The 22,596-nt window shown below is 43.1% G+C and overlaps 1 protein-coding gene across 1 annotated transcript in view; it reads right to left on the bottom strand.

The window, feature by feature from the left end:
- The window catches only part of LOC309564402 (uncharacterized protein), an 880,901-nt gene extending 861,054 nt beyond the window's left edge, over positions 1-19,847 (bottom strand). The window contains 10 exon segments of the mRNA XM_082269030.1: positions 4,421-4,851; positions 5,125-5,234; positions 5,343-5,486; positions 5,619-6,137; positions 16,063-16,692; positions 18,761-18,902; positions 19,026-19,123; positions 19,240-19,363; positions 19,450-19,620; positions 19,742-19,847. Of these exon segments, the coding sequence (XP_082125156.1) occupies positions 4,421-4,851; positions 5,125-5,234; positions 5,343-5,486; positions 5,619-6,137; positions 16,063-16,692; positions 18,761-18,902; positions 19,026-19,123; positions 19,240-19,363; positions 19,450-19,620; positions 19,742-19,846 (2,474 nt within the window). The 5' untranslated portion in view covers position 19,847.
- Positions 19,848-22,596: the final 2,749 nt, after the last annotated feature.

Below are 22,596 nucleotides of genomic sequence, written 5' to 3'. Positions count from 1 at the left end.
GGGTCTCCTGTGTCCCTGACCACACTCAAGTTACACCCACACAAAGCCCCATCTACATATTGCAGCTCAGCTGCATAGAGGGGGCATTTAAATATCTACTGCAGCATGGCCTGAATGGTAGTTCACCCAGCTTCTTTTTGTAGAAGATTGAGGAGAGATAGGAATAGGAGGGAGAGAGCGTAGGGGGAGAGAGAGCGGGGGTGAGAGAAGGAGGGTGAGAGAGAGAGAGAAGGAGGGTGAGAGAGAGATGGAGGGTGAGAGAGAGAGAAGGAGGGTGAGATTGAGATGGAGGGTGAGAGAGAGATGGAGGGTGAGACAGAGAAGGAGTGTGAGAGAGAGATGGAGGGTGAGAGAGAGAGAAGGAGGGTGAGAGAGAGATGGAGGGTGAGACAGAGAAGGAGTGCGAGAGAGAGATGGAGGGTGAGAGAGAGATGGAGGGTGAGAGAGAGAAGGAGGGTGAGAGAGAGATGGAGGGTGAGACAGAGAAGGAGGGTGAGACAGAGATGGAGGGTGAGAGAGAGATGGAGGGTGAGAGAGAGATGGAGGGTGAGAGAGAGATGGAAGGTGAGACAGAGAAGGAGGGCGAGAGAGAGATGGAGGGCGAGAGAGAGATGGAGGGTGAGACAGAGAAGGAGTGTGAGAGAGAGATGGAGGGTGAGAGAGAGAGATGGAGGGTGAGACAGAGAAGGAGGGTGAGAGAGAGATGGAGGGTGAGAGAGAGATGGAGGGTGAGAGAGAGATGGAAGGTGAGACAGAGAAGGAGGGTGAGAGAGAGATGGAGGGCGAGAGAGAGATGGAGGGTGAGACAGAGAAGGAGGGTGAGAGAGAGATGGAGGGCGAGAGAGAGATGGAGGGTGAGACAGAGAAGGAGGGTGAGAGAGAGATGGAGGGTGAGAGAGAGATGGAAGGTGAGACAGAGAAGGAGGGCGAGAGAGAGATGGAGGGCGAGAGAGAGATGGAGGGTGAGACAGAGAAGGAGGGTGAGAGAGAGATGGAGGGTGAGAGAGAGATGGAAGGTGAGACAGAGAAGGAGGGTGAGAGAGAGATGGAGGGCGAGAGAGAGATGGAGGGTGAGACAGAGAAGGAGGGTGAGAGAGAGATGGAGGGAGGGTGAGACAGAGAAGGAGGGTAAAAGAGAGGGAGGGTGAGAGAGAAGGAGGGTGGAAGGGAGAAAGAGAAGGAGGATGGAAGAAAGAGAGAAGGAGGGTGAGAGAGAGCGGGAGGGTGGAAGAGAGAGAGGGTGTGGGAAAAAAAAGGGAGGGTGAGAGAGAACGGGAGGGTGGAAGAGAGAGGGGGTGGGAGAGAAAGGGAGGGTGAGGGAGAGAAGGAGGGTGAGACGAAGCGGGAGGGTGGAAGAGAGAGGGTGAGGGAGAGAAGGAGGGTGAGAGAGAACGGAAGGGTGAAAGAGAGAGGGGGTGGGAGCGACAGGGAGGGTGAGGGAGAGAAGGAGGATGTGAGAGAGAGAAGGAGGGTGAGAGAGAGGGAGGGTGAGAGAGAGGGGGTGAGAGATAGAGAGGGAGGGTAAAGGGAGGGGGGTGAAACAGAGAGAGGGTGAGGAAGAGAGATGGAAGTGAGAGAGAAAGTGGGGGCGAGAAAGAGGAGGGGTGGGAGAGAGGGGTGGTGAAAAGAGAGAGAAGAGGGTGAAAGAGAGGGGGTTGAGAGAGAGGAGGCATGAGGGGGGATGGGCCGTGGGTACTTGTAGTGACGGGGCACTTACTGTAGAGGGCAGCACTCAGTCAGTGAGCCATTGTCGGTAGTGAGTAGTGCGGTGTGGCCCCAGGGGAGAGTTAGGGGAAGCAGAGCCCAGACTGGACTGACAGTGTGATCAGATCTAGCCCAGAGAGGAAGGGACATGAGTTGAGTTATCTCCAGACACAGCAAAGGACAATGGGTGGGTTCTGTCCTCATCACGGGACCCCTCACCTGTGGAGGAGCCATGCACCGCGAGAGTGTATACTGTCCTCAGTCATACAGACTGTGCCCTCCATGAACACACCGCCCCCAACCCATGTTAGCCCGCTCCTCTTCACCTTGACCCTTTCCATATGAAGGAGGATTGGAGTGAAGTCTAGGACAGGAGCCTCTCATGCCCCCGCCAGCACCTGAGTCCTCTCCCAGTGCTGCATCAACCACCGGCAGGAATGGGCGGACTGAGTCTCTCATGGGGCCCCCTACTGACCCCAGGCCCTCGGGCAGTGCCCGAATGGTCAGTCTGCCCCAGGACCTTGTATAGTAGGGGTTGTAGAGAAGAAGCTCATGTCCTCACCAACATGGAACAAGGTGCTTTGCTAGGTACGTGCCCCACATGTCTAAAGCATGTGACCTCGTATAGTTCAGGATGGGGGAGTGAAAGCCCGCCTCCCTTTCCTGGCCTGCCAGGTTGCATGCTCAGATAAGGGTCTGGTATGGATTTTTAGGGGAACCTACAATTTGTTTTTATTTTTGTTCGGGTTTTCCCCTTAAAAATCAATGCCAGACCAGAATTAGTGTGGAAGCCCATGGCATTTTTTGGTGTTGAAGTCCATGTTTTTTTATTCAAGTTTTGCGTTATTTTTTTGAAAATTTGTTTTATTGATTTTGCATAAAAATACAAAACATAAAGAGGCAAAACACGCCCTTGCAGGGGCCATTACCTCCGTACAAAAATATCAAATTACAAACAGTAACAGCCTACACGGCAACATAGTATAAAGTATGGTCACACCTCCCAACTTTTTGAAATGGGAACGAGGGACACCTATTAGAAAAAGTATGTAAGCATAGGACACACCCCTGCCACGCCCCCCTAAAGGAGAATTCTACAAAAAAAATGATTGGTTGAACCCACAAGTGCTTTTTTTTATCACTACTATTCCTTTATATTGGCTTTTGACAAATGCAGTAATTTAGAAATTGGATGAAAAGTTTAGGACTGGGAAACATTTTTTTGAAAGATAAAAAGTACATTTTATAAACAACTATATAGATCAGATCAAATTGAGGAGGAAAGAGGGACTTTGTTCCAAATCAGGGACAGCCCCTCTAATTGAGGGATGGTCCCTCGAAATCAGGGACAGCTCCTCAAAATCAGGAACAATCCCTCAAAACCTGGGACAGTCCCTCAAAATCAGGAACAGTCCCTCAAAACCTGGGACAGTCCCTCAACATCCGGGACAGCCCCTCAAAATCAAGGATAGTCCCTCAAAACCTGAGACAGTCCCCCAAATTTAAGGGTAGTCCCTCAAAATCCTGGACAGCCCCTCAAAATCAAGGACAGTCCCTCAAAATCCGGGACAGTTGGAAGCTATGAGTATGGCGCATGTTTGTTTTGCAAAGACATTAGTGATGGAAGGAGAATCCAGACCAGGGGTCTCAAACTGGCAGCCCTCCAGCTGTCGCGGAACTACAAGTCCCATCATGCCTCTGCCAATGGGAGACATGCTTGTAACTGTCAGCCTTGGTAATTGTTGTTCTGCAACAGCTGGAGGGCCACCAGTTTGAGAGCCCTGATCTAGACCCACGTGGGAGCTCATGGAACCTGAGAATCGCAATCAGTCATCTAGTTGTCCATAGGGGTATCTGTAGAGGGACTCGCGGTTTGCATTTCTAATGTTTCATTTTGAGCATGACTGAAATCACTGGGGGGGTTATTTACTAAAACTGGATCGTGCAAAATCAGGCGCAGCTCTGCATAGAAACCAATCAGCGTTCAGGTCTTATTGTCAAAGCTCAATTAAACAAGCTGAAGTTAGAAGCTGATTGGCTACGATGCACAGTTGCACCAGATTCTGAGTTGCTCCAGTTTTAGAAAATCCACCCCACTGTTCCAGCCAAATAAAATTGAATTTTATTATTTTTTTTTTTTTTTTGCTTTTGTACATGTCCTCCAGGGCTCTGCCCTTCCCCTATGCCATTTATTGACAATTCATTACCTTTTAGCCTAGAAAAGTATCGGCAGAACTGTTTTTTTTAAATATTCGTCTCCTATTGATTTCAATGGGGTTCAGATTTGGTACCCAAATTTTAGTCATGTTCTCCGAACCAAACCCAGGCATGCTTGGATTGTCACTAATAAGTAATATGGAAGACGGGGTCAACATGGCTGCCAAGAGAAAGTTTATAATTTCCAACAAACCCCAAGCTGTGCAGAAACATGACTAATCTCCAAGGGGCGGAGCGAAACGCGTTGGGCGCGTGGCCTGGTTGGAGTCCAGGCTGAGGTTGCCACTTTCACACCCATCCTAGGGACCACATGGATGTGAGGTTAAAGGGTCCCTCCTTTTTGTCTTGACGTGCAGTATCAGGCCGCTCCAGCGGGTGAGTGTTCTCTGATGTCTAATTAGATGTCCTGTCCAATGGAAGATGAATACGGACTTTGTGACTTCTCTGGTGTTTAAGAAAGCTTTCTTTCCCGCACTCTGAACAGGAATACAACGCTCACTGTGTGACATCTCCAGTGATAATTGAGGCTTCCTCTGTCAGTAAAACATTTCCCGCACTCTGAATAGGAAAGCAGATGCTCCCTGTGTGACTTCTCTGGTGTGTAAGAAGGCGTCCTCTGTGAGCGAAACATTTCCCACACTCTAAACAAGAATATGGGCGTTCACCCGTGTGACTTCTCTGGTGTTGAAGAAACCCTGATTTTTGAGTGAAACATTTCCCGCACTCTGAACATGAAAACGGACACTCACCCGTGTGACTTTTCTGGTGTGTAAGAAGGCGTCCTCTGTAAGTGAAACATTTCCCACATTCTAAACAAAAATAAGGAGGCTCGCCCCTGTGACTTCTCTGGTGTTGAAGAAGCCCTGATTTTTGAGTGAAACATTTCCCACACTCTAAACAGGAATACTGACGCTCACCCGTGTGACATCTCTGGTGTCGAAGAAGGTTTTTTTTATGAGCGAAACATTTCCCGCACTCTGAACAGGAATACGGGCGCTCACCAGTGTGACATCTCTGGTGCGTAAGAAGGTTTGTTTTGTAAGTGAAACATTTCCCGCACTCTGAACATGAATACAGACGCTCACCTGTGTGAATTCTCTGGTGTAATAGGAGTTCTCCTTTCTGAGAGCAACATTTCCCGCACTCTGAACATGAATAAGGACGTTCACCTGTGTGACTTCTCAGATGTATTTGAAGACTTACCTTCCCCTTGAAACATTTCCCGCACTCTGAACATGAATAAGGACGTTCGTCTGTGTGACTTTTCAGGTGAGCAAGAAGGCTTTCTCTGTAGGTGAAACATTTCCCGCATTCTGAACAAGAATATGGACGTTCACCAGTGTGACTCCTCTGGTGTTGAATAAACCCTGATTTATGAGTGAAACATTTCCCACACTCTGAACATGAATAGGGACGCTCACCTGTGTGAATTCTCTGGTGCGTAAGAAGGCTTTCTCTGCGAGTGAAACATTTCCTGCATTCTAAACAAGAATATGGACGCTCACCCGTGTGACTTCTCTGGTGTTGAAGAAGGCCTGGTTTTTGAGCGAAAGATTTCCCGCACTCTGAACATGAAAAGTGGCGTTCACCCGTGTGAATTCTTTGGTGCGTAAGAAGGTTTCCTCTGTGAGTGAAACCTTTTCCGCACTCTAAACAAGAAAAAGGACGTTCACCAGTGTGACTTCTTTGGTGCATACCGAGGCTTCCTTTCGTACTGAAGTGTTTCCCGCACTCTGAGCACAAAATTGTATTTTTACGATTGTGACTTTTCTGGTGTGTAAGAAGTTTGCTTTCCTCAGTGAAAGATTTCCCGCACTCTGAACATGAAAAATTCACAATGATGTGAGTTTTAAGATGTAGAAGAAGTTCCGATTTTGTCTTAAAATATTTCTTGCACTCCAAACAAGATAATGAACTCTCTCCTATGGGAAATCCTCCATGGATTAGAGAAGACTCCTTGGGTATAGATGGAGGTGTTGATGAATCTGCACTGTGAGAATGGAGATGGATATCTGGAGTAACAGTATGTGATTGGTCAGAAGATTCCTCAGGATTGGAGGGATCCATTGATGTCTCCACATGGTATGGTCTGTGGTGTATAATTTGACTCATTTGGTTTACTTCCGGAGAATATTCAGAAATCTCATTATTTTCCACATCGTAATCTGGAGATGAAAAAATATCTCCCTCCGAGGTTTTCCTGACATGGAGTCCGTCTGTTAGAAAGCAAAATTAAAATAAAAAGGAATTCACATTTCGCAGTCATCAATATTATATGAAAACATTAAAAAATCAGATTACGTACAATATACCAAACCAACTATGATACATGGAGTACCACTGATTGTACATTGATGACATTGTTATATTGAGGAATGGAGATGGACCTTTCATATGGTATATACAGTATATCCTCCTCATTTGTTGGGAACATGACGTTATATTGAGGAATGGAGATGGACCTCTCATATGGTGTACAGCAGTAATCTTTAAACTGTGGCCCGGGGTCCAGATGTGGCCCTCTACTTGCTTTTATCCGGCCCTTGAGGTACTATTTCATCCACTGATACAAATAATGGGGCATAATTCCCCCCACTGACAACAATGAAGGGGCACAAATCCCCCCATTGACATCAATGAACTGGCACAATTCCTCCCAATGATACCAACAATGGGACACAATTCCTCCCAACGGCACCAATGATGGGACACAATTCCTCCCAATGACACCAGTAATGCGACATCATTTCTCCCAATAATGCGCAATTTCTCCCGAAGACACCAACAATGGGGCCCAATGATACCATTGATGGGACACAATTACTTTAATGGCATTTAAGAAGGGGAGCAATTCCTCCCACTAACACCAATGATGGGGCACAACTTCTCCACTTACACTAAAGAAGGGACATTGATTTTTCCTACAGACGCTAGTACTTTCTACTTCCAATAGCCAAAATCTGACCCTCCTAAAGTCTGAAGGACAGTAAACTGGCCCTTTGTTTAGAAAGTTTGGAGACCCCCTGGTGTACAATATCTCCTCCTCATTTGTTGGGAACATGACGTTATATTGAGGAATGGAGATGGACCTTTCATATGGTGTACAGTATCTCCTCCTCATTTGTTGGGAACATGACGTTATATTGAGGAATGGAGATGGACCTTTCATATGGTGTACAGTATCTCCTCCTCATTTGTTGGGAACATGACGTTATATTGAGGAATAGAGATGGACCTTTCATATGGTGTACAGTATCTCCGCCTCATTTAATGGGTAGTGTTATGAATACTAATTGGGTGAACTCAATGGATTTATTTTTTTGATTCAACCTTACTATTTAGTAATTAACAAAGACTTCATTCTTCTGGTAGGTAAAATTACTTTTATCAAAATAAACTGACATCTTTACTAGTCTGGTCAACCAATTATACAGTATATTACTCTCATCTTTCTATTGACTATGGAGTTTCTAAAAAGTTTGCTCAAACTACATACCCTATACTAGTAGAAGAAAACTGAAAATACTTTCTGCATTTCAAGTTTCATTTCAAGTTTATTGTAATGGAGAAAGCAACACAGAAGGTGCAACTAGATAAAGTCTCCTCTTACCCGGTGATGTGAGGGGCGGCTGATTCTCCATCATGACGTCCTTGTAGAGATCCTTGTGTCCTTCTATATACTCCCACTCCTCCATGGAGAAATAGACAGTGACATCCTGACACCTTATAGGAACCTGACACACACAATGATACAGTCACCATCCAGACACATCCCTTGTCTGTTACTGGATAATGTCCCAGAATTCCCGGCACCGCTCACCTCTCCTGTCATTAGCTCAATGATCTTGTTGGTGACTTCTAGAATCTTCTTCTTGCTGTTTCTCTCAAGATTCGGGAAGGTAGGTGGAGGCACTGTGATGGGGTTTTGTCTTTCTCTCGTTCTTGAAGACAAACTTGGACTTTTCTTCTTTGTAATACTCTCCAGAGATGTCTTCATAACTACAGCACAGTCCTGTGATATACAGCAATAAATAAAATATAAGAAACCTCCTCACCTCTCCAGACAGGTTAGTGTCCCATTATTAGAGATAGGTTGATGTCATATCATCCTACAAGTATCCTTCTTACCTCTGCAATCAGCAGGTGGATGATCTCCAGGGTGAGATTCAATATCATCTCATTCAAGGAAAGTTTATTTTTTCCTAATTTTCCATCATTCATGGTCCGCTGATTCTCCATCGTGACGTCCTTGTAGAGATCCTTGTGTCCTTCTATATACTCCCACTCCTCCATGGAGAAATAGACAGTGACATCCTGACACCTTATAGGAACCTGACACACACAATGATACAGTCACCATCCAGACACATCCCTTGTCTGTTACTGGATAATGTCCCAGAATTCCCAGCACCGCTCACCTCTCCTGTCAGCAGATCAATGATCTTGTTGGTGACTTCTAGAATCTTCTTCTTGTCACATAAAAGAGGTAGGGGCACAGATGAAGGGACAGTGATGTGTCTCGGGGTTCCTCTCCATCCTTCTGACACACGGTGATGTCTACTGGAAGTCACATACTCACCAGATGCCTTCTTCACTACTGTGTAACCCTATTGAAAGATATCTAGAAAAAGTTGAATGTTTACTAAATTCCCAGAATCTCCCCCGTATCAGGTCACATCATCTTTGCCTTATATATTCAGCACTTATTTACCAGTAAGATGATTGTATAATATTTCCAGAATGCCCCTCAGCTCTCTGGTCAGATTTGTGTTTTATCAGTAGAGATAAAATTGACTTATTTTGACCCCCTAGAATTCTCCTCACCTCTCCAGTCAGCAGGTAGATGATCTCCAGGGTGAGGTCTAAGATCTTCTCTGTCATCTGAGTTTGGTCTTTTTCTATCATCATCATATGGAGCCTGTAGCTCAATGCCCGATACACCAAAAAGCTAAATGAACAACCTTTGAGGCTGAATTGGGTGTTTTTTGGCCAAATGGACATCAATAGGAGCACCTGTAAATGAGCAAATTGAGTCGGTATATTTCGGACGTTGGTCAAGGACTGGTCTTGTCCCCTTACTGCTTTCCATTGGTCAAAACAATAATGTTCGAAGCTTGAATACACATGTAAATGTTTGAGATACGGTTCTAATACACTCATTTACGGATGCAAAAACCTAAAATACATTAAACTAAAAGAAAAACCCCAAAAATCACTCAACTCTGATATAAGTCCATGCTAAAAATGATAATAGTGCAAACTTAATAAATACCTCCTTCAGAAAACTTCTTACGAATAGCCCAACAGGATAAGAACGCTCCAGCACAAGACCTGAACAGGTGGACAGGAAAGAAAGTCGGCTTCTCTTGTTGCTAGGCAACCATAACGGCAGGAATGTAGTTCTTCCTGAAACGCCCACAGGGCGGGGAACCACACCCCCTCCACACAGTCAGGTAAAAGTTACTGGGCATGTGCAGACTGCAGCTAATGGCATGAGAGGACTTGGCTGTGTCTGTTGTCGCCCAGCAACGTCGTGTTGGTTGATGTCCAGAGACACAATGGGTGGGGGGGGGGGGACTAACAAAGAGAAATACATTGGTTTTGTGGTGTAAATATTGGCGCGTTTTCTGTGCGCCCAATTTAAAGTGTTATAAGATAAGTCCTATGTTGTGCTTCGCCAGCTGGGCCAAATCACATTAAAATTGCTTTGTGAAAAGTACGATTGCGCGCGCCAAAATTTTGAAGCGCGTGAGCCAATGGTCCAATTGAAGAAAAATTCAAAAATATAAACTGCTATCGGAGAAACGTAAATAGTAGTGAACGTAACTTCAGTTTGGCATCAAAATTTTAGCGCACGCATCCTAAGCACCTTCAAATCTGGTGCACCACTAGCATGAGACGAATTATTGAATTGGCGGGCATCACTTTTATTAATTTGTTATTAAAAATTAAAGTTGAACTCCAGATACATCGGTCCACCTTGGAGTATAAGTGTACATATTCCATACCTGAGGGACTACAGTGGAAGCCAAGAATCACGGTAGTAGTTGCCGCTACTTCAGTAACCGTCAGGGTCTTCCAGGTTCTGGTTGCCCTGCTACATAGTAACCACAGGGGGTCACTTCCTCGGCATGAGCTCCATTGGACGAAGTGGAAATTGTGACTTTACCACCCAAGTCTTTCCACTTCGTTCCACTAGAGCAGTGATGGTGAACCTTGGCACCCCAGATGTTTTGGAACTACATTTCCCATGATGTTCATGCACTGTTGAGCATCATGGGAATAGTAGTTCCAAAACATCTGGGGTGTCAAGGTTCACCCTCACTGACCTAGAGTATGTCTCATATTCATTAACATTCACTTGCCTACCCGACACATTCACCACCTTGCTTCCCAGGTAAATTTTTGCTTTCAGCGCTGCCGCACCTTGAATGACAGATGCGCGGTCATGCAACATTGTACCCATACGAAATTTTTATTCTTTTTTTTTTTTAGACAGATAGAGCTTTCATTTGGTGGTATTTAATCACCACTGGGGTTTTTATTTTTTGCTGAACAAACGGAAAAAGATCGAAAATTTTGAAAGAAACAAAAAAAAAAAACTTTTTCTTAGTTTCTGTTATAAAATTTTGCAAATACATAGTTTTTCTGTTCACTGATGAGGCTACACTGATGGGCACGAATAGGCTGTAGTTTATGGGAACTGATGAGACTGCACTGATGAAGCTGCACTGATGAAACTGCACTGATGAGCACTGATAGATAGGCTGCAATGAAGGGCACTGATGAGGCTGCACTTGTGGAACACAATTCCTCCCACCAACACCAATGATGGGGCACTATTCCTCCCAACAACTCCAACGATGGAACACTATTCCTCCCACTGATACCAATGATGGGGCACTATTCTTCCCACTGATACCAATGATGGGACACTATTCCTCCCACTGATACCAATGATGGGGCACTATTCCTCCCACTGACACCAATGATGGGGCACTATTCCTCCCACTGATACCAATGATGGGGCACTGATCCTCCCACTGATACCAATGATGGAGCACTATTCCTCTAACTAATACCAATGATGGGACACTATTCCTCCCACTGATACCAATGATGGGGCACTATTCCTCCCAATGATGGGGCACTATTCCTCCCACTGACACCAATGACAGAACGCTATTCCTCCCACTGGCACCAATGATGGGGCACTATTCCTCCCACCGATACCAATGATGGGGAATTATTCCTCCCACTGATACCAATGATGGGACACTATTCCTCCTACTGATACCAATGATGGGGCACTATTCCTCCCACTGACACCAATGATGGGGCACTATTCCTTCCACTGACACCAATGATGGGGCACTATTCCTCCCACCAACGCCAATGATGGGGCACTATTCCTCCCACCAATACCAATGATGGGGAATTATTCCTCCCACTGATACCAATGATGGGACACTATTCCTTCCACTGACACCAATGATGGGACACTATTCCTCCTACTGATACCAATGATGGGGCACTATTCCTCCCACCAACGCCAATGATGGGGCACTATTCCTTCCACTGATACCAATGATGGGGCACTATTCCTCCCAGCGACACCAATGATGGGACACTATTCCTCCCACTGATACCAATGACAAAACACTATTCCTCACACTGGCGCTAATAATGGAGCACTATTCCTCCCACTGACACCTATGATGGGGCGCTATTCCTCCCACTGACACCGATGATGGGGCACTATTCCTCTCACTGACACCAATGATGGAGCACTATTCCTCCCACTGATACCAATGATGGGGCACTATTCCTCCCACTGATACCAATGATGGGGCAATATTCCTCCCACTGATACCAATGATGGGGCGCTATTCCTCCCACTGACACCAATGATGGGGCACTGTTCCTCTCACTGACACCAATGATGGGGCACTATTCCTCCCACTGATATCAATGATGGGGCACTATTCCTCCCACTGATACCAATGATGGGGCACTATTCCTCCCACTGATACCAATGATGGGGCATTATTCCTCCCACTGATACCAATGATGGGGCACTATTCCTCCCACCAACGCCAAAGATGAGGCGCTATTCCTCCCAACGACACCAATGACAGAACACTATTCCTCTCACTGGCACCAATGATGAGGCACTATTACTCCCACTGACACCGTGGATAAAAAGTATAAATTTTATTCTAGAATTCATCCCCTTAAAATCGAAACTAGGACTTATAGAAAACATTGTTAAGTTTTTTTTTTTTTTTTTGTAATGTGACAAAAAAAAAAATCTTAAAAAAATGAACAAACAAAATGAAGAACAATGAAAACAACAAATAATAAATAAATAAAAATCACAGGGAAAAAATTAGCTAAAGGAAAAAAAAAGTAAAAAGGGCTGAATAAAGGTAAACTAAGGGTTAATATAGGGATAAATAGGCATAAAAAGTTAATGAAAAAATTATTTAACTGATATCAAAAGCAGATCGAATCTCACAAATTTGATGTGCAGATGAATGAAGCAGAGGGGATACAAAAGTAACGTTACTTTGTATTTCTCTCTCATCTGAACAATGTTTATAAACAATGTCACTTTGTATATATAGCTCTCATCTGAACAATGTTACTTTGTATCTTTCTCTTATCTGAATAATGTTTATAAACAATGTTACTTTGTATCTATTTCCCATCTGAACAATGTTTATAAACACTGTGTGAGAAGGCTCCTTTCTATGATAGCTATTATAGCTGCTGTATTTTCAGCAACTCCAGGCTGTCATGTTGACAGTTGGAAATTGCTGGTAAAATACAAGGGAGGAAAGCGGCAGAAGGGAAGGAGGACAGGACGTACCACACTTGCCCTGTGTACTTTGATGAAGCTTTTTGTGTGTAGCACGCCCAGGGTCCACAATTGGTTAAGTAGCACAAAATTCCTTAGTTCAAATCACTTGGTGACCGGCCCATAGAAAAATCTCAGTACTTTGATGTTAAATATCGGTGTTATGGGGCGTGGCTTGGACGGCATGGAGTGAGGACGCACATCCTGAGAGCTCTCTGTTCCCCGGGCTCTGTTACCACTACTAGCGGCCGCCTGCTGTAGTCCTCTTCCGGTTTTACTATGCCCACACGTCGCCGCACCGATTCTTAGTCACCTGGCGGTGGTAAGGCTTCTACAAGCGGGCTCCAGGGCATTCTTTTCCCCCCCGCATCCAGCAGGCTCAGGCCGCACAGCCAAGATGGTGCCAGGCCAGGAGACACCACAGCGGTGGCTCTCCAGGGCTCAGGACTACACCATAGCTGCAGCCCTCCAGCCTTTTAGCTTCTATCCACTCAGTAGGTCAGTTCTCTACGCACTCTGACCTCGATGCAGCAGAGTCTACCTGGGACCTCAGAGAACATAGAAGAACCCTCCCCACCAAGGCTGATTTGGTTGATATTTTGATACTAGGTTAGTGATATAGCTGGGGGCCGATATGTGGATGACTTTGTAAGTTGTTGTTAGTATTTTGAATTTAATTTGTTGGGTGAGCGGAAGTCAGTGTAGGGATTGGCAGAGAGGAGTAGCAGACACCTTCAGGCTGTCATTTTGACAGGTGGGAATTGCTGGTAAAAATCAAGGGAGTAAAGCCAATGATAGGATACAATTTCTCCCAATGACATCTATAATGGGGCCCAATGACGGGACACAATTCCTCCCAATGACTCCAATGATGGGACACAATTTCTCCCAATGACACCTATAATGGGGCCCAATGACGGGACACAATTCCTCCCAATGACTCCAATGACGGGACACAATTCCTCCCAATGACTCCAATGATGGGACACAATTTCTCCCAATGACACCTATAATGGGGCCCAATGACGGGACACAATTCCTCCCAATGACTCCAATGACGGGACACAATTCCTCCCAATGACTCCAATGATGGGACACAATTTCTCCCAATGACACCTATAATGGGGCCCAATGACGGGACACAATTCCTCCCAATGACTCCAATGATGGGACACAATTTCTCCCAATGACACCTATAATGGGGCCCAATGACGGGACACAATTCCTCCCAATGACTCCAATGATGGGACACAATTTCTCCAACTGATTCCTCCCATTCCTCCCAATGACACCAATGATGGGACATAATTACTCCAACTGATTCCTCCCATTCCTCCCAAGGACACCAATGATGGGACCCAATAACACCAATGATGGGACATAATTACTCCAACTGATTCCTCCCAATGACACCAATCATTGGGCACTATTCCTCCCAGTGACACCAATGATGGGGCACAATTTGTGAAATTATGCCAACAAAGGGTCCCAATGACACCAATGATAGGACACAATTTCTCCCAATGACACCTACAATGGGGCCCAATGACACCAATGATGGGACACAATTCCTCCCAATAACACCAATGATGAGACACAATTCCTCCCAATAACACCAATGATGGGACACAATTTCTCCCAATGATACCAACAATGGGACCCAATAACACCAATCATGGGACACAATTCCTCCAACTCATACAAACGTTTGTACATGGTTTATTCCACACTGACGTCTGGACCTTTTCTACTCCCAATGGCCAAAGTCCAGTCCCCCTAAAGTCCAAAGGGCAGTAAACTGGCACTTTGTTTAGAAAGTTTGGAGACCCCCTGGCGTAATGTATAAGAAATATACAATTTAAAATGTAAAGTGCAAATTATAAAGTTAATTCTTTTATGTGTCCCGTTTCAACTAACACCGTAATTAGGATTCCGGGACAAAGCATTGCAAAGTTATTTACAAATGAAATGAAGGCTTTTTTACCCCTCCAACTTAAAGATGTTAACAAAATAAATAAATAAATGAATGAATAAAATTAATAAAAAATAATGAAAAACAAAAAAAGTTTAAATGTGTTTACAAGGTAAAAGAATTCCAAATAAACAAAAATATATAGAAATAAAAAAGATAACAGCAAGAAAATAATAGTTAAGCTGCAGAAGGAGTTAAGGGAGAACTAACGGATAAAACTGGAGCAGGAGTTAGATAGAAAATAATTTTTCTTAAAAAAAAAAAAAAAATATATATATATATATATATATATATATAAAAAAAAATATATGAATATATAAAAATATATATATATATATAAAAAAAAAATATATATATATATATAAAAATATATATAAAGATATATATATATATATATATATATATATATATATATATATATATATATATATAAAAATAAATATATATATATATATATATATATATATATATATATAAAAACAAAAATATATATATATATATATATATATATATATATATATATAAAAACAAACACATATATATATACTGTATATATATATATATAAAAAACATATATATATATATATATATATATATATATATATTTATTTATTTATTTATTTTTTATTATTATTTTTTTTTGTTAGTTTGCTTTGACTGACATCATATGAAGATGGAGTATCTGTAGAAGACTCAAACAGAGTGGATCCAAAAGTAAAAAATGCTCCTTTTTTCCCCTCCATCTGGCATCTCAACAATGTTTATAAACATTGGTTCAGCTATTACAGCTGTTCTATTTACACAGCAACTCCCGGCTGTCATTTTGGCAGGTGGGAGTTGCTGACAAATAGAAGGAAGGAGAGCGGCAGAGGCACGCCCAGTGTACACAACTGGTTTATTAACACAAAATGCTTTAGTACATTAGTAAGTCCAGGTTTCTCTCTCCAGATGATGCAGGAAAACATCTCTCTGACGTAGGCTGTAGAGGCACTCATCACTAACATTGTATATAGAACATGGAAGTTAATCATCAATATGGAAGGCAGAGTCAACATGGCTGACAAGAAAAGCCTATAATCCTCAATAGACCCCATAGGGTGCGGGAACAGAGCCAGGAACTGTAGAAGGCAGAGATCACAACTGGAGGGTCCAAAATATAGAAGAAGCCAATGAATGTCTAAGTAAACCACCAAGACACCCACCATAACTGAAATTTCACTTGTGCAGGAACGTACCCCCCTTAAAAATGAAATTTTACTATACAGTTGGTATATAGACTGAACACATCATCCAGTAACAAATTGTCAACAAGAGTGTGTTTTCTGATGTCTAATTAGATGTCCTTTCTGAGTGAAGGATCTCCCGCACTTTGAACATGAATAAGGGCGCTCACCCCTGTGAATCCTCTGGTGTGTAATAAGGTTTCCTTTCCAAGTGAAATATTTCCCACACTCTGAACATGAGAAAGGAGTCTCCCCTGTGTGATCTTTCTGGTGATCATTAAATAGTTTTTTATCAGTAAAAGATTTCCCGCACTCGGGACATACAATGGTCACCTTCGTGTGAGATCTGAGATGGATAAGAAGTTCAGAATTAGTCTTAAAGGATTTCCCGCACCCCAAACATGACAATGAGCTCTCCCCTGTGTGAAGTCCTTCTTGGCTTTGAGAAGATTCCTTGGGATTAGACGGATCCGTTGGTCTATCTGGACTGTTAACTTTCGACGAGCTATCTGAAGTCATAGTATCTGATTTTTCAGAAGATTCCTCAGGATTAGTCTGATCCGTTGATGTCTCCAACCCGTATGGCCTGTGAGAAAGATTCTGAGTAATGGGATTTACTCCTGGAGGAGAATTTTGCCTGATGTCATTATTTTCAGTCTTAAAAGAACGAGATAAAATAGGACCTCCCTTTGATGTATTTCCTACATAGCGACCATCTGTTGGAAAGCAAGTTAATAAAAATATTTTATATTTATTTTTGTATTCCTGTAACAAGTATATACTGTATGTTATGAGTATATAGTATCTTCTCATTTATTCAAAATATTGAGTAGTTTTTTTTGACGATCACTGAAGATGGTATGGAGTAGGACCTTTCATATGGTGTACAGTATCTCCTCCTCGTTTGTTGGGAACATGACGTTATATTGAGCAATGGGGACGGACCTTTCATATGGTGTACAGTATCTCCTCCTCGTTTGTTGGGAACATGACGTTATATTGAGCAATGGGGACGGACCTTTCATATGGTGTACAGTATATCCTCCTCATTGGTTGGGAACGTGACATTATATTGAGGAATGGAGATGGATCTTTCATATGGTGTACAGTATTTCCTCCTCATTTGTTGGAAGCGTGAGGTTATATTGAGGAATGTAGATGGACCTTTCATATGGTGTACAGTATCTCCTCCTCATTTGTTGGGATCATGACGTTATATTGAGGAATGGAGATGGACCTTTCATATGGTGTACAGTATCTCCTCCTCATTTGTTGGGAACATGACGTTATATTGAGGAATGGAGATGGACCTTTCATATGGTGTACAGTATCACCTCATTTGTTGGGATCAAGGCATTATATTGAGGAATGGAGATGGACTTTTCATATGGTGTACAGTATCTCCACCTCATTTGTTGGATACATGACGTTTTACTAAAGAATGGAGATTAACCTTTAATATGGTGTATAGAATATTGAGTAGTGTGGCAAATACAGCAGTTACCTTTCGATCAGTCTACCATATGGTTTTAAATAACTCTACAATATTTCTTAGAAATGTGCTGTGGTGGATACATTGATGATGTTCTTATGGACTGAAAATATTCTTTTCCTTATCGAAGGATGTGAATTTTTGTATGTTGGACTGTTGGACAAGGGCAGCACAGATTGTTGCAAATTTTATTTCTAACAGAGATCATCATTTTGCAGTGCCAAGACACCAATCATTTACAAACCAAATGACTGTACGTAGATCATGTGGCTATCGTTAATTTTCTGATCCTATCAGCCCCGAAAGAAGTGATGACTCCTCCAGTTTACAGAAGTGGAGATGACTTTTTGATGCTGACCTTGCTTCTCAACTTGATGGTTCAACATTTATAACTAAGACTCACCCTGTCCAATCATGAACTACTAAGCCCTTTGTTATCTCTCTCTTACCTATTTCTACTCTCTACCCTTTGACCTCTACAAAATCTCCCCTTTGATCTACCAATAATGCGTCTGCCAGGCTCATCTACCTTACCAACCACTCTGCAACCACCACCCCCTCTACCAATTTGTATACTTGCTTCCAAATGTCTTATTAATAAAATTCAAATTACTAACAAAATACACAGCCATCCACAACTCTGTGCCTTGAGCTACATTACATAGTTACATAGTAGGTGAGGTTGAATAAAGACAATAGTCCATCCAGTTCAACCTGTGTAGGTGTGTGTGGCTGTAATCATCTCACATAGCCCTGAATGTTCTGATCCTTGAGATGTACGTCCAAGAGTCTTTTGAAAGCCACCATACTACCCGCAGAAACCACCTCTTGTGGTAGAGAATTCCACAATCTTGTAGCCCTAACAGTAAAGAACCCCCCACGTTGCCTGAGGTTAAAACGCTTCTCCTCTAATCGCATTGTATGCCCTCGAGTCCTCATGCAATCCCTTCGACTGAACAGCTTATTTTCTAAGCTGAGATCCCCATTGAGATATTTAAAAATTGCTATCATGTCCCCCCTCACACACAGTGACATTGCCAACCTTGTCTCAAAATATGACCTTTAAGAGCCTCTCTCATCCTCTGGAATATCCTACCCAAATTTGTCTGGCTACTCAATGCCCCCCCCCCCCTCTCCCTGAGGTATCCCCTATATTTTTCCTTATTGTGGCATTTCAAGAAAAATAGTTGGCGCTGATGATCATAGCAAATAATCACATTAGACAGAGTACAATGATTTTTTTTGTTGTGGCTACAAAAAAAAAAGAAAAACCCTTTAGTGTTATTACTTACCTGTGCCAATGCCTAGAGAAGAGTCCTCCTGCTTAGTTTTTATAACCATCTCCCCCTCCTCCATAGGCTGCTGATCTCCACTCACCAACATCTCTTCTTCTTCCTCTTTGATTTTAACTTTCACAACAACCAGGTCGTTACCCTAAACCCCAAAATGATATAAAATACAACATATGTGAAAATTACGGTAGCTCTAACACAACCGGAATGTCATCTCCTAGAATTTAGATTGACTTTGAACTTTTAGGTGCTCCATTCCACCTACCTGATCATGGTGAGGGATCTCTTGATCTTCCATTGTGGAATCCTGGGAATTCAGAGGATGGGGACATCTCTCTGGTGGGTTCCCATTACTGGATCCATCTGTAGGAAACACACACACTGACTGAATACATTGTTTCTATGTGTTTATCAGATGATGGGGGATCTAGGTGGACCCTCCGTACTGCTCTCTCCTTTACAATAAAGTCTCCTCTTACCCGGTGATGTGAGGGGCGGCTGATTCTCCATCATGACGTCCTTGTAGAGATCCTTGTGTCCTTCTAAATACTCCCACTCCTCCATGGAGAAATAGACAGTGACATCCTGACACCTTATAGGAACCTGACACACACAATGATACAGTCACCATCCAGACACATCCCTTGTCTGTTACTGGATAATGTCCCAGAATTCCCGGCACCGCTCACCTCTCCTGTCAGCAGCTCAGTGATCTTGTTGGTGACTTCCAGAATCTTCTTGGCGCTGGTTACCTCTGTTGTCAGGCAGTGAGGTGGAGGCACTGTGATGGGTGATGTCCCCTGAGAACAGTTGCTTGGTGTTAATGGATCTCCAGATGTTTTCTTCACTACTTTATAATCCTGTGTAAAGAGATAAAATGACAATTATCACTACAGACTTCCCAGAATCTTTACATGACCAATCCGGTTTGTTTTTTTAATTACAGCCATAAGAGTGCTGGCATGGTAGAATCCTCCTCACCTCTCCGGTCAGCAGGTAGATGATCTCCAGAGTGAGGTCCAATATCCTCTCAGTCATGTGATTCCAGCCCTTCTCCATCTTCATTGATGTGACCATGTGATCCATTTTCCTCTCTGTAGATGAATAATAATCTGAGAATTATCTGGGAGCAGCACAGAGCTCCTTCATAGTTCTGACACCTCAGATTGCTCCTCATATGATATTTAGAAGAGAACTACGGCAACATTGGCGGGATCCACCTGGCTGCTTGACTGACAGCTGGCTCAGCCTTTCAGCTGAGAGTTGGAGCGTGCCAAGCCCACCTCTCCAGCCTGACACTCCAATGAGCAATGGAGTAGAAGACCGAGAGCTGAATGAGCAGCGGTCATGTGAACGCTCGGCTATCAGTCTCAGAGCCATATGGGACGACTGCAGTGTTACATGGATGCTTCAGCTTGTAGGGGAGCATGTAAGTCTGAACTTGTTAATTCCAAACCAATGCAACTGAAAAAAGTCCTTGGCTTCCAGGCCCTGTGCTCCAATTTTAACCTCAGATGGTTTGATCATTTTCACAATTTTTCCTTTTTTTTCTCAATATGTATTCTATAAACCAGAAGCTCTGGATGGACAGTTGGATAAATGGTTCTATATTTAGGATGTATCCGGTCAATAAACCAGAGGCTCTGGATGGACAGTTGGATAAATGGTTCTATATTTAGGATGTATCTGGTCTATAAACCAGAGGCTCTGGATTGACAGTTGGATAAATGGTTCTATATTTAGGATGGATCCGGTCTATAAACCAGAGACTCTGGATGGACAGTTGGATAAATGGTTCTATATTTAGGATGGATCTGGTCTATAAACCAGAGGCTCTGGATGGACAGTTGGATAAATGGTTCTATATTTAGGATTTATCCGGTCTATAAACCAGAGGCTCTGGATGGACAGTTGGATAAATGGTTCTATATTTAGGATGTATCCGGTCTATTAACCAGAGGCTCTCGATGGACAGTTGGATAAACGGCTCTATATTTAGGATGTATCCGGTCTATAAACCAGAGGCTCTGGGTGGACAGTTGGATAAATGGTTCTATATTTAGGATGTATCCGGTCTATAAACCAGGGGCTCTGGATGGACAGTTGGATAAATGGTTCTATATTTAGGATGTATCCGGTCTATAAACCAGAGGCTCTGGATGGACAGTTGGATAAATGGCTCTATATTTAGGATGTATCCGGTCTATAAACCAGAGGCTCTGGATGGACAGTTGGATAAATGGCTCTATATTTAGGATGTATCCGGTCTATAAACCAGAGGCTCTGGGTGGAAAATTGGATAAATGGTACTATAGTAAAGCCCCGTACACACGCAACGATTATCGGCCGACCGATCGTCCGTCTTTTGTCCAGTTATGTTTTGTTGGTTGGAATGTGCCTAGACTGCACACGAATTTTCTCGCCCAACAAAATTCTACTTCAGAAGTGATGTCATGTGTTGGTTTGCTTTCTTTGTGTTCTTTCTTCACTGAGCATGCTCAGTCTTGCTCATTAGATTTATTCCCTGTCGAAATCTGTACTGACTGCACGAAAATCGGCTGTTATGTTGACGGCCAACAAAAATTTTATAGTCTGCACACCAGATTTTTTTCGGCTGAAAAATCGGAGTCGGGTGTCAGAAGCATCATACTAACAAGCCGAAAATCGGCAGATCGGTCGTCGGACGAATATTCCCTGCCAATTTTCGATGCGTGTGTAAGGGGCTTTAGGATGTATCTGGTCTATAAACCAGAGGCTCTGGATGGACAGTTGGATAAATGGTTCTATATTTAGGATGTATCTGGTCTATAAACCAGAGGCTTTGTATGGACAGTTGAATAAATGGTTCTATATTTGGGATGTATCCGGTCTATAAACCAGAGGCTCTGGATGGACAGTTGGATAAATGGATTATATATTTAGGATGTATCTGGTCTATAAACCAGAGGCTCTGGATGGACAGTTGGATAAATGGTTTTATATTTAGGATGTATCCGGTCTATAAACCAGAGGCTCTGGATGGACAGTTGGATAAATGGTACTATAGTTAGGATGTATCTGGTCTTTAAACCAGAGGCTCTGGATGGACAGTTGGATAAATGGTTCTATATTTAGAATGTATGTGGTCTATAAACCAGAGGCTCTGGGTGGAGAGTTAAGCCTCGTACACACGCGTCAAAAATCGGCAGGGAATTTTCGTCCGACGACCAATCCGCCGATTTTCGGCTTGTTAGTATGATGCTTCCGACACCCGACTCCGATTTTTCAGCCGAAAAAAATCTGGTGTGCAGGCTATAAAATTTTTGTACACCGTCAACACACGGCCGATTTTCGTGCAGTCAGTACAGATTTCGAGAGGGAAAAATCTTATGAGCAAGACTGGGCATGCTCAGAGAAGAAAGAACACAAAGAAAGAAAACCAACACATGACATCACTTCTGAAGTAGAATTTTGTTGGGCTTGAAAATTCGAGTGCAGTCTAGGCACATTCCAACCAACAAAACAACACTCTGGACAAAAGACGGACGATCGGTCGGCCGATAATCGTTGCGTGTGTACTAGGCTTTAGATAAATGGTTCTATATTTAGGATGTGTCTGGTATATAAACCAGAGGCTCTGGATAGACAGTTGGATAAATGGTTCTATATTTAGGAAATACCCGGTCTATAAACCAGAGGCTCTGGATAGACAGTTGGATAAATGGTTCTATATTTAAGATGTATCTGGTCTATAAACCAGAGGCTCTGGATGGACAGTTGGATAAATGGTTCTATATTTAGGATGTATCTGGTCTATAAACCAGAGGCTCTGGATGGACAGTTGTATAAATGGTTCT

The sequence above is a fragment of the Pelophylax lessonae genome (assembly GCF_965119305.1).
Source record: "Pelophylax lessonae genome assembly, chromosome: 9".
In the NCBI taxonomy this organism is placed as follows: domain Eukaryota; kingdom Metazoa; phylum Chordata; class Amphibia; order Anura; family Ranidae; genus Pelophylax; species Pelophylax lessonae.
Note: the sequence above shows the minus strand (reverse complement) of the source record. Positions and strands in the feature narration are given on the sequence as shown.